Source organism: Tarenaya hassleriana, unplaced genomic scaffold (assembly GCF_000463585.1).
Source record: "Tarenaya hassleriana unplaced genomic scaffold, ASM46358v1 Cleome12, whole genome shotgun sequence".
Lineage (NCBI taxonomy): Eukaryota > Viridiplantae > Streptophyta > Magnoliopsida > Brassicales > Cleomaceae > Tarenaya > Tarenaya hassleriana.
In genome coordinates this window covers 895740-908250 of record NW_010962392.1, presented here as the reverse complement: position 1 = coordinate 908250, position 12511 = coordinate 895740, and the positions used below count along the sequence as shown (strand labels likewise).

Here is a 12511-nt window from a genome sequence, read left to right as displayed (position 1 = left end):
TTCATCGGTGGCTACTGAACTCGCTCCCGGCTCAACAGACACTGCAGCCACCACTTCTTCCGGTATTGTAGTGGATGAAAGCCTTCCATTAACTTCGATCCAGCTGAGGCTAGGGGACGGGACCCGCTTGGTGGCGAAGTTCAATCACCGTCACACCATCAACGACATTCGAGCTTTCATCGATGCTTCTTCTCGGTCCGGAAACCGGTGGCTACTGAACTCGCTCCCGGCTCAACAGACACTGCAGCCACCACTTCTTCCGGTATTGTAGTGGATGAAAGCCTTCCATTAACTTCGATCCAGCTGAGGCTAGGGGACGGGACCCGCTTGGTGGCGAAGTTCAATCACCGTCACACCATCAACGACATTCGAGCTTTCATCGATGCTTCTTCTCGGTCCGGAAACCCTAGAAACTATCAGCTCCAGATGATGGGGTTCCCTCCAAAGCCGCTGACTGATCTTTCTCAAACCATTGGAGAAGCTGGGCTTGCAAACTCTGTCATCATCCAAAAGTTCTAGAAACTTCTAGAATGAGAAAGGTTTGTTCTTCCCCGTTTAATGGGTAGTTTCCAAACTGTGTAATTGTGTCCGAGCTCAGACAATAAGTGTTCTGGTGATTTGTAAGACGCGAGGCCATGGAAATGTCTTGTGCTCTGTTTTTGCTTTGTAGACAGTTGTGGGCTTGTTATATGGGGAGATAAAATATGGCTTCTCTGCGTTTAATTTTATTCATTTCAAATTTTGATTAATTCAATGCAGTGCATGTTTGATTAGTGTCGTGTTATAGAAAATTTAACATTAAAGCTAATTATTAAACAAGATGCAATATAAATTTTTAGAAACGTGAGAAAACTGTTTCTTGAAGAATTGTGAAGAAAAAAGGGCAAAAAAGGATGGGTAGACAAAATTATGAAAATTTCCAGAATTGTAAAAGTTTCTAATTGGCCAAAAATAAATAAAAATAATTGCCCCTATGTACAGTAAAACTCCCAATCTGCAAATTCTCCCGGAGAGAATCTAGGGTTCCAGATTTGTTTCTTCCTCCTCCCTTCATTTGGGCTCTGGGGATCTGTTCTTCGTCTTCCTCCTCTTCTGTCTCTCTGCTCCCCATCGATCTCAGCTTCCGTTCTTCTAGAAAGTTCCTGCCTTTGCACATTTCAGGGGAGGGAAACTTGAAAAAAAAAAAGAGAGCTTTCCCGGCTTCTAGAAAACTCCCATGGCGAAAACTCGACCTGGTGTCGGTCCCAAGAGCAAGCCGAGCAGGAAGGAGCTTGAATCATATACCATCAGAGGCACCAACAAAGTTGTCATAGGTATTCAGATACAATGTTTGTGTGTGTGTTTTTTAATTTCTGGAATCAGTGATACACTTGTTCAAATTTATGCATTTCTTTTGCATGTTTTTGGATTTAAGTGTTAATACATGTATATATACAGAGAAGAAAGTGATTGTTCGAAGCTTAGGTGTGGTAATGCGGGTACTTGTTTACGCATTCGTGTCTGTGTACTGTATATGCATTCGTGTCTGTGTGTGTGTGTGTATTTGTATACGTGCGTGTGTGTATGTATATATATATATATCTGTAATTAGAAGTAAAATAGATTTTGGTCGTTCGGGTGTGTAAATGTGATAAGACCTGTAATTGGGTGCTTGTCTTGATTCACTGAAGTTGTCTTGTCTGTATATATCACTGCCTGTAGAGGCAAAGCTTTGGCAAGTACAGTAGAAGTGAACTTAAGTAGCTTTCAAGTCTGGGGATGGAGGGACATTTCAGTGTGTGTCTTTGTCACTTATGTTGTTTGTTACATGCTTGTTTTCTGTATATTTTTTTAAAGATGCTCTGAAAAAAAAGAGATAATCTTTAGCAGCTGAACTACATCGAAATGTCCTGTTCTTGTGTCTGTGCGTTTACATTTGATTTGTTTATCAGAGCAAATGTGTGCCATTGTATCCACGTGTAAAGATGTGAAGTGTGGAGGTAGATACATTATAACCACACCCAAATGTTTGTATAGGAAAAAAACACAACTTTTAATTTGACATTTGATGTTTTGATCATTTCAAGCTAGAGAATGATCATTATGGTTATTTTGCAGCGGGCGATTGTGTGCTAATGCGTCCATCAGATGCTGGTAAACCGCCATATGTAGCACGTGTGGAGAAGATTGAAGCGGATGCAAGGAACAATGTGAAGGTGCATGTCCGATGGTATTACCGTCCCGAGGAATCTCTCGGTGGCAGGAGACAGTTCCATGGAGCCAAAGAGCTGTTCTTGTCTGATCACTATGATGTTCAAAGTGCACACACCATCGAGGGAAAGTGCATTGTTCACACCTTCAAAAACTATACGAGGCTTGAAAACGTTGGAGCTGAGGATTATTATTGTAGGTTTGAGTACAAGGCTGCTACTGGTGCATTTACTCCAGACCGAGTTGCTGTGTAAGTAGAAATAGAATTTTGATCAAGAACTACGGCTCGTTTCCTCTTGAATTTCTGTGTGGTTTTGATTATCTTGTGGGTTCTCTTGGTTCTGAAGGTACTGCACATGTGAAATGCCATATAACCCAGATGATCTCATGGTGCAATGTGAAGGTTGCAAAGACTGGTAAATGTTCATATTCATCCTTTTATTCTCCTCGGTTTGATTGTTCTAAATAAAGAGAACAGTTTTCTTCAGTGAAATATGGATCTAAATGGCCCCTGATAGGAAAGCATTACTGATATTATCAACAGGAAGAAGAAAGTTGAAGTTCTGTTAATATCAGTTTTACCGACATAACATGTATCTGTTATTAATTTGTATAATTTGAGTTACCGACATAATATGTACTTATTAATTGTAGGAAGTTACATTGCATCATTGTAGGTATCATCCTGCATGTGTCGGCATGACAATTGAAGAAGCAAAGAAGCTGGATCACTTTGCATGTTCAGAATGCAGTTCTGATGACGACATCAAAAGATCGCAGAACGGTTTCTCTTCATCACCGGCTGATGATGTCAAGGTAGTTGGTCTTTCTCTTTTGTATCCACTTAAAACGTTTTCCATTGTCTGGTATCCTCTGTCTGTATCCCTGTTATTGATGTCATTTGGAGGTAAAGAGTGAAAATTTCCTAACTAGAAAGGCATGTTCTTGACAGCATCCGCCTAGTGGTTACGCAGACTAATAACTTACTTCCATGTCTTGCTGCAAAAATATCTAATCTTTGGCCTTGTTTTGTTGTCCTGACTACTTGTATGCACTTAAAGCTACAATGGTGATATCTCAGTTCGAAAATTAGAAACTACCCTCCAACGGTTAAGTCCCCATGAAACCATATAGTCGTCGTTTTCCTTCAGTGACGAGTTCTTTCCAACATGTAGGAAAGATATTGATTTGGTCTTTCAATTATCTGTGTCCCCAAATAAAAATAGCTCTTAGTTACTAACGACTCACCTCTAAAGCTTCTGGCTTTGTGCTTTAGAAGAACCCCCACTTGCTACTCTGTTTTTTTTTTCCTCTCTGGGACAAGCTTGACATTGACGTCAATGGTGAAACCGTGTTCAGGTGGAAGCCAAACGCAGAAAAAGATGATATGGGTTCTCTCATGTGAAAGGTTGTGGGGGCGAATGGTAAGTTAAGTAGTTTCTTTCGTTCAGATTTTAGTTTGTAGGGTTTTGCATGTCTCTGTGTCTGAGTGTGATGAGAGAGAGAGAGAGAGAGAGAGAGAGAGAGAGAGAGAGAGTTTGTATAGCCTTCACGGAACAGTCGTATGTGGACTGCGGTTTGTCTGTGTTGTCAGAGAAGACGAGAGCTTTGTACTAAAGACACTCGAATGAAACGTGAAACCTTCCTTCTGTGGTCGGAACTTTGAGTTATAAAGTGTTACCGATCTGATCTTCGGCGAATATGAATTGTACAATGAACGAATCTCTCTTGCCAAAACATGTATAGTGTTGGTTAGGAGAATTTCAAGTTCGAAACTTTCAGTTGGTTATGCCCGTATAGATATGTACATACGTTGTTTTATACTGTACAAATAGGTGAAAGAGAATACGGTTTCAGTGAGGTAGAAATTATGATCGGCAGGCCATACCGTAGGGTCTAATGTGTTGAAATTCTGAATTTCGGGGTCGTTTTTGGAAAACATATTTTTATGGTGGCGAAATTTGAAATCCCTATACTTGTGCTCTTCTTTTTAAAAGACGATGTTTCCTTGAGGACCGTTATGTTCGTCAACTCTTGGAACGACGTCGTTTAGCTCTTTCCACACGAATCGCCGGAGAGAGCAGACCACATTATCTAATTATCCAGAGAAAACACCGTCTTCGGGCAAAACCCCTCACAAACAGAGAGAGGCATAGAGAGAGAAATGAGCTCTCAAACTCTACAATTCCGGACAAACCCATTTGTTCAATCCCCGTTTCATCGCCATACATTCGTTTTCGTTCCCTCGAAGCTCCAATTTCAGCTAAAGCGTCCGTTTTCCGGCCACCGATTGCGGTGTCGCCGCCGTTCTCACGGCGGGGTCAGGAGCTCGGCGGCGGAGACTCAAGAAACTGGGAATTCGAAGCGTGATTCATCGGCGACTGTTGTAACCAAGAGGGTCTATCCATTTCACGAAATCGAGCCCAAGTGGCAGCAGTACTGGGAGGAGAACCGTACGTTTCGGACACCGGAAGATGTCGATACTGCGAAACCCAAGTTCTATGTTCTTGATATGTTCCCTTATCCAAGGTCTTTTACTCTTTGTATGTCTCTGTTGGTGTGTTGATGTATATGTATAGGCTTTCAGGGTTTGCTATATGGTATTGATGTCGGTTAGGAGGATTCAAGTTCAAAACTTTCGGTTAATTGAGAGGCTTTTTCGAAGTAAGATTGTGATTGGAACGCATCTATGTGTATAATTTTGGACAAAACTGATTCTTGGTAAAGTTTGTGTCTATGACTGTTGATTCGGGAAGATGGTATTTAAGATGGAAATTACTAGTAACTGGTAATCAGGAATGTGCAGTTATGAATGTCCGCATGTGCATACACTCTTGTACTAGAGCCAATAATGAGTATGTGAAAGAAAGTAAATTTTTGTGAAGCTATAGAACCATGGATTTCCAGATAATTGAGTTGGATTTTGGGTTTCATATGCTCTTAAGGGTTTATCTCTCATTCTAAATATGATTCCTTTCACTTGGGTTTATTGAATTCAGTGGAGCAGGATTGCATGTGGGACATCCACTGGGTTATACGGCAACTGATATTCTCGCGAGGTTGAAACGTATGCAGGGTTACAATGTTTTGCATCCAATGGGATGGGATGCTTTCGGATTGCCTGCTGAGCAATATGCTATCGAGGTTCTTTTTTCTCCTTTCGATTTCCTGTTCTTTGCAATAAACTTGAGTTATTGACTGGCATTGCAATCTTCTTTTCAGACAGGAACCCATCCGAAAGTTACAACAGCAAAGAACATTGAACGCTTCCGAACCCAGGTAATGGGGTTATTTTCAACATACAGTAGCTTTTGGGAATTAAACCTTTCCTTTTGTTTCCCGGTTTCCTGTCAGCTGCTGACAGAAGGACTTAAAGATCCTGACTTTCTTTGGTTCCACTGTAATGTGGTATATATAAGATATTATTGTTGTTGTTTCTCTTTTATCTGGTAAAGAATGTGATTGTTGTGTGTAATGTCTGGTTTACCACCCATGATCAATATGTGGTATATATAAGATACTTTTCTGTGATCAATATGTTTGTTGATTCTTGAAGAATGTGCTAGAGAGCCTTTGATGAATTTTCGGTGGAAGTAAAATCATTATTCATGTCTCCAAGGATTGGCACTGGAGAAAGAGTGAGGACTTGTCACTTCATGAAGTTAATGTGTCTTTTTTTTTTTGTGGGTTTGTTTGTAGCTCAAATCACTAGGCTTCTCATATGACTGGGATCGTGAAATTTCTACTACGGAACCAGACTTTTATAAATGGACTCAGTGGATCTTTCTTCAGCTTTATAAGAGAGGTTTGGCATATCAGGTCAAGACATCATGTCTAGTTCACAGATTAAATCCATGCATATTTTCAGATAGAAAGTTTCTTTAGACATCTGCTTGGTCTAAATTCAGGCTGAAGTACCTGTTAATTGGTGCCCGGCTCTTGGTACTGTCTTGGCCAACGAGGAGGTGGTGGATGGAGTTAGTGAACGTGGTGGTCACCCCGTTATAAGAAAGGTAGTATATTTTGTTTTTAGCAAGTTGTCTTTTTTTCTCCAAATTTCTGACCTTTAATTGTATTTCCATGTCTTGAAAGTTTTCATGAATTTTACAGTGACATTGTTTATTGCCGAGCAGCCGATGCGGCAGTGGATGCTGAAGATTACAGCATATGCTGATCGCCTTCTGGAAGATTTAGAAGAACTTGACTGGCCTGAAAGTATAAAAGAAATGCAAAGAAACTGGATAGGGAGATCGGAGGGAGCTGAATTGGAATTTCTGGTTCTTGACGCTGAAGGCCAGGAATCTGGCACAAAAATCACGGTTTACACCACCAGGCCTGATACCCTTTTCGGAGCAACGTATGATCTGAGATGGATTTATGTATTTATTAACAAGTTCAAATCCTTGATCTTGATTGCCTCATGTAATCTTTTTCTTGGATTGCAGTTACTTAGTTGTGGCACCAGAGCATCATTCTTTGTTGTCCTTTGCCTCTGCAGAACAGAGACAACAAGTATGAGGGTGTTTTTTCGATTATGCTTTTTGTCTCTCTTGACTTTTCCAATTTCTTTTTAAGATGAAATGCCTTTATGTTACAGGTTGAGGAATACAAAGATCTTGCATCAAGGAAAAGTGACCTTGAGCGAACAGAACTTCAGAAGGAAAAGACCGGTGTCTTCACAGGTTGTTATGCAAGAAATCCAGCTAACGGGGATGCAATTCCTATATGGGTAGCAGATTATGTTTTGGCGAGGTAAGTTCAAATGCTTATGCAAATATTTGATAATACCTTTGAATGCATTTGTGCTTTATAGTTGTTCGTTCTTGCTTGTTTTTGTGTAAGCAAAATCGTTGAAATGGAGAAAGCTTGTTTTACATGACAGTTATGGAACTGGAGCAATCATGGCTGTCCCAGCTCACGACACTCGTGACTATGAGTTTGCTTTGAAGTACAACATTCCAATCAAGTGGGTAGTGAAATCAAATGAAGCAAATTCTGGTGACCCTGGGACCGTTTTTACAGGGGTGGGCACAATTGAAAATTCGTCAAACCTACAAACAGGACTCAATATCAATCAAATGTCTAGCAAAGAAGCTGCTTCAACGGTTATTGAATGGGCCGAGAAGACTGGCAACGGAATGAGAAAGGTTCACCTTTATAACATAAGCCTATTCTTCTAGTCATTAAGCTTGTGATTAGTTGTTGCTTCGTATGCAAAATTGCAAACTTGTTTGTTTTTTTATCAGGTAAATTACAAGTTGAGGGACTGGCTATTTGCACGGCAGCGTTACTGGGGTGAACCTATCCCAGTCTTGTTTTCGGATGATACTGGTGAAACCATCCCAGTTCCCGAATCCGAACTGCCGCTTATTTTACCCGAGTTAGATGATTTTACTCCCACCGGGACAGGGGAACCGCCACTAGCAAAAGCAGTTTCATGGGTATTTTCTTCCTTTCTTGCTTGCTGGACATTCAGTGAATATGATGCAGTCTCTATGCTAGTTTGTAAATAATTGCTATTGGTGTGATGGAAACTTCTGTTTTCAATAATAGATTTATTATATAAGCAATCCACCATCATAGTTGTTTCGTAATCTTTTCGTTTTATGCTCGACTTTCCAGGTGAATACCATGGATCCTACATTGGGAAAACCTGCCAAAAGAGAAACGAGCACTATGCCACAATGGGCTGGGTCTTGCTGGTACGGTTTTCTTAACTCTTTTTTCATTTTGATTCAGAATCTTATTTCAGATGAATAACAAACAAACCCCCATTTGTGATAACTATTTGGCAACAAAATAAGATTTTATAGTTGCCAGGAATGTCTTAGAGCCTTCTGTATTTTTTAACAGGAAAATGCTCTTGAGATGTTGGGGTATAGTCTACTTCCTTATGTTAGATGGAATACCTTAGAATATTTTTACGGGTTTGCTGTAAACATTGTTAGGTTTCATCCAGAAAATCAAAGGGTTCTATCCGGGTTTTCATTATTGTTGACCAATAACGTTTTCTTTCTTCTCCAGGTACTACTTGAGATTCATGGATCCAAGAAATTCAGAAGCCTTAGTTGACAAGAGAAAAGAAAAGTGAGCCTTCAGCACATAAAACTTGTTCCCCTCTTTTCGTCCATTGTTTTATATCATCCGTATCATTTAACAAGATCGTATATTTATACCATATTTTGCGATTCTTTCACCCCTTTGTGGATCTTTTTATAAGTATTCCTTTTGTAACAGGTACTGGAGTCCAGTGGATGTGTACGTAGGTGGTGCTGAACATGCTGTCCTGCACTTACTGTATTCTAGATTTTGGCATAAGGTGCGTACTTGAACTGCCTTTTCAAGTGATCTTCGGGCTGACCTGTTATTTCTTGTTCTGTTTTTCTGAAAGCCTAACAGGACCTATGGTGCTATAATCTTTTCAGGTTCTTTACGACGTTGGCGTTGTGTCAACAAAAGAACCTTTCAAGTGTGTCATAAATCAGGGAATCATCCTCGGGGAAGTAAGTGTTACTCTTCTAGAAATCCAAACTCACAATGCTTCTGTTTCTTACGGTTTGAGACTTTGAGTTACAGGTCCAGTATACAGCTTGGAAGGACCAAGAAGGCAAATATGTATCTGCAGACAGCAATGAACTGTTGAATGAATATCAACAAGTGACGATTCCGGAAGAAAAAGTACGCTTTTTTTTTCATGGGCTGAAGTACCATTCTGATAAGCTCGCCTAGATGTCCAAAACCCGCTGATTTGAGGTGTTTCACTTCCCCACCCCTTGTTCGATTCATCTTTTATTGCAGGTTATGAAGTCTGGAGATCATTTCGTCCTGAAAGATGATCCTGGGATTCGTCTGATTGCACGTGCTCATAAAATGAGCAAAAGTAGAGGAAATGTTGTCAATCCCGACGATGTTGTGCTAGAGTATGGTGCAGATTCCCTGCGCTTGTATGAGATGTTCATGGGACCATTCCGGTACATAGTCTCCTAATCTTTGTTTCAAGAATGATGCATGGAACAAAAGTTAACATCTTTCTAGGTATTATCTTTGCTTGTATGGTGAAACCCTTTTCTCCGTTGTGCTTTTAGGGACTCGAAAACTTGGAGCACAAGCGGGATTGAAGGCGTTCATCGTTTCCTTGCAAGAACATGGAGGCTAATTGTCGGGTTGCCTTCATCTGATGGCTCGTTCAAAGATGGAACTGTAGTGACTGATGAAGAACCTACTCTTGAACAACTCCGTTCTCTCCATAAATGCATAGCTAAGGTCACTCTCCTGTGAATCTGTGTGATTCATTTTGTGGAACTTTCCTTCCCAATCAATGCCATTCCTGTGCTTTCTGATGTTAGTTCATCATTTCCTTATTCTTGTAACTCTAATGGATGAGAAGAATATCGCAGGTTACCGAAGAAATAGAGGGTACAAGGTTCAACACCGGGATTTCAGCGATGATGGAGTTTGTGAATGCTGCATTTAAGGTTCTTGGCCAAGGAAAAATCTTTTCTTTAAAGTTGTCAGCTTTTTCTTTTCCTTTTTGATTAATCTTTAACTCGGTGCTTTCTCGATGTTGTCCAGTGGAATAGTCAACCGAGAGCAATCATCGAACCTTATGTCCTATTGCTTTCACCCTATGCACCTCACATGGCCGAGGAGCTCTGGTCACGGTTAGGGCATCACAGTTCTTTGGCATATGAACCCTTCCCCGAGGTATATGCCCGGTAAACTTTAAGCCCCGGACAAGAAAGAGACGAAACTTACTGATTCATGACTGTGTTCTTGTGGCAGGCAAACCCGATTTATGTGAAGGACACAACCATTGTTCTGCCGGTTCAGATCAATGGCAAGACTAGAGGCACAATTGAGATTGAAGAAGGATGTTCTGAAGAGGATGCTTTCGTTCTAGCTTCATCCGACCAGAAGCTCTCGAAGTATTTGGATGGCCAATCGATCAAAAAGAGAATCTACGTGCCCGGTAAGATCCTCAACGTTATCCTAAACCAGAAAAATGTCAAGGTCGCTACGAAGTAGTAAAAGATTCATCTGGTATTTACATGTAATGGCAAAGAGATGAAAATCTAAGAAAAACCACTTCTTAGATTTGTTCTGACAACTGGATAGTTCTTGACAGAGCTTCAGATACTGATGTCTCTTAGTTATGTCACATCCATTCTCCATTGTTATGTCTGTAGGAAGATTGTGTAAAGATCATTCCTTTTAATATAGATCCCAATCTCGTTTTTTTCCTCCGAACATCCACATTCAATCTTGATTAGGGATGGCCATTTCGGTTTTCACTTCGGGTTCGGCTCGGTTACATTAGCGTCCGGTTATTTCAGTTATAGAAAAACTATAATCGTTCGGTTTTTATATTAACTTTGTTTTGATTCGATTCGAATTCGATTTTTATTAGGAAAACACTCATTTTTTTCAAAGAAAAAGTCGGTTTTTCCGTTTACTTTTTTATTTAGTTCGGATTCGAATTTGATTTTTTCGAGTTTAGAAAAGTCATAATCGTTCGATTTTATATCGGATTCATTTCGATTACAATTATATTTTGTTCTGGGATGGGAACTGGTACAGGAATCAGGAACTAGGACATACGGTTGTGGTTCAAACAATGCATCTGAATTAACTTGAAGTATAAGGCAGGCTTTTGTCTGAAGATCAATCAAACTCGAGACTGGGTCATATATATACCTACACTACTATACTATAACAAAATCTAAAGTCTAAGATCTAGATTATAATAATCGATTTATATAAAAAGAGAACAATTAATCAAGTATTTTTGATAAACCCACCTGACCAAATAAACATCTACATTTGTAAATTTATTTCATATAATTAATAGAAAAAAATCAGTTGAACATTGGATTTTGGCCCCCCTTGCCGACCGGAGAGATGTTCGTGGACAACCACTTACAAGTTCTTGCGTTGCAATTTGCCATAACACCAAAGAGTTACCAACACAACTTTGCCCACTAATTTTACAAGATCGTGTTCTCCATAAACCTTCTAATCTTTCCGACACAATCTCATCGGTCTCTATCCACTTTCTCATCATTCACTCTCCTTAAATACTTTACCATGTGGTTTTCTCTTCGAAAATACTCATCCCAAACCCTAACCTGAAAAAGGTGACCCGAAATGACTTCTCCCACCCGACCTGGCTTGCCCGTCTCTTGTCTCGTCCTGACACTACTGCTCTTCTTGAACTCGCCGGTCTTCGCTTCAAGTGGCGGCTACTATGGCTACACACCTTCGGTCTCCGACTATCTCCCGGCCACGCCACGTAGCGTCATGAACCCTATCGACTCGTGCTGGCGGCTCAAGCCCGACTGGGCCACGAACCGGCAAGACCTGGCCGATTGTGCTGTCGGGTTCGGTTCCTCGGCTCTGGGAGGCAAAAACGGGAAGATATACGTGGTCACAAACCCTTCGGACGACGCACAAAACCCTAAACCGGGTACGTTACGGTACGGAGCGATCCAAGACAAGCCCTTGTGGATAATTTTCGCCAAGGATATGGTCATAACGTTAGAGAACGAGCTCATGGTCAATAGTTACAAGACGATAGACGGGCGAGGGGCGAAGGTGGAGATCACGTACGGGCCTTGTCTCACCATACAAGACGTGAGCCACGTGATCGTGCATGGGATCAGCATTCACGACTGTAAACCGGGTAAGTCCGGTTTAGTGAGGAGCTCCACGACCCACATCGGTCACCGTCAGGGCTCGGACGGCGACGCCATTTCGGTTTTCGCATCTTCGGATATTTGGATCGATCATTGTTACCTCGCCAGCTGTGCGGACGGACTCATAGACGTGATCCATGCCTCGACGAGAGTCACCATCTCCAACAACTATTTCACTCAGCATGACAAAGTCGGTAGATTTTTCACTTTTTTTTTTCTTTGTGCCATTGGGATTAAAATTATATATTTTATAACGTTTCCATGTATATTAATTGATTGATAGATAGATAATTATATTCATTTTTAGACGTCGTGCGTGCAAGTACGCAGACATATTGTATATAAACTTATAACTTAATCAGCACGTAATCGTGGGTTAAATTGTTCTAAATAACGATTTATTTTGCATGGAGAATCAGTCCATGATTTATTTTGTTTTCGGAATATTATTTGATATGAACTGTTTCAAATTGGTCTAGATAACGATGTGCATGTGTGTATGCATGTGTGTATGTATAGGTGATGTTGCTTGGACACAGGGATAGTTTCACGCAAGACGTGAACATGAAAGTTACAGTGGCCTTCAACCATTTTGGACCAGGACTCATTGAGAGAATGCCGAGGTAAAA

General features: G+C 40.7%; 4 protein-coding genes across 4 annotated transcripts in view; all 4 read left to right on the top strand.

Annotated features, from left to right (window-relative positions):
- Positions 1-730, top strand: part of LOC104806317 (plant UBX domain-containing protein 4-like) — a 3123-nt gene extending 2393 nt beyond the window's left edge. Inside the window, exon 5 of the mRNA XM_010531156.2 lies at positions 201-730. Coding sequence (XP_010529458.1) covers positions 201-519 — 319 coding nt within the window. The 3' untranslated portion in view covers positions 520-730. The remainder of the gene's footprint in view (positions 1-200) is intronic.
- A 229-nt stretch (positions 731-959) lies between these two features.
- Positions 960-3892, top strand: LOC104806316 (chromatin remodeling protein EBS). Its single transcript, XM_010531155.2, has 5 exons — positions 960-1313; positions 2098-2440; positions 2538-2606; positions 2868-3006; positions 3550-3892. Exons 1-5 carry the CDS (start codon positions 1217-1219, stop codon positions 3574-3576), a joined length of 675 nt encoding a protein of 224 aa, XP_010529457.1. The 5' UTR covers positions 960-1216; the 3' UTR covers positions 3577-3892.
- Positions 3893-4255: 363 nt separating this feature from the next.
- LOC104806315 (leucine--tRNA ligase, chloroplastic/mitochondrial) lies at positions 4256-10433 on the top strand. Its single transcript, XM_010531154.1, has 20 exons — positions 4256-4719; positions 5190-5334; positions 5413-5469; positions 5890-6009; positions 6099-6203; positions 6324-6547; positions 6636-6702; positions 6788-6942; positions 7073-7337; positions 7437-7631; positions 7813-7892; positions 8215-8277; positions 8428-8509; positions 8616-8693; positions 8767-8868; positions 8989-9161; positions 9276-9453; positions 9588-9665; positions 9763-9894; positions 9973-10433. The coding sequence occupies exons 1-20, from the start codon at positions 4355-4357 to the stop codon at positions 10213-10215; spliced, it is 2907 nt and encodes a 968-aa protein (XP_010529456.1). The 5' UTR covers positions 4256-4354; the 3' UTR covers positions 10216-10433.
- A 746-nt stretch (positions 10434-11179) lies between these two features.
- LOC104806314 (probable pectate lyase 16) overlaps positions 11180-12511 on the top strand; it is a 2508-nt gene continuing 1176 nt past the window's right edge. Inside the window, exons 1-2 of the mRNA XM_010531153.2 lie at positions 11180-12072; positions 12402-12505. Coding sequence (XP_010529455.1) covers positions 11335-12072; positions 12402-12505 — 842 coding nt within the window. The 5' untranslated portion in view covers positions 11180-11334. The remainder of the gene's footprint in view (positions 12073-12401; positions 12506-12511) is intronic.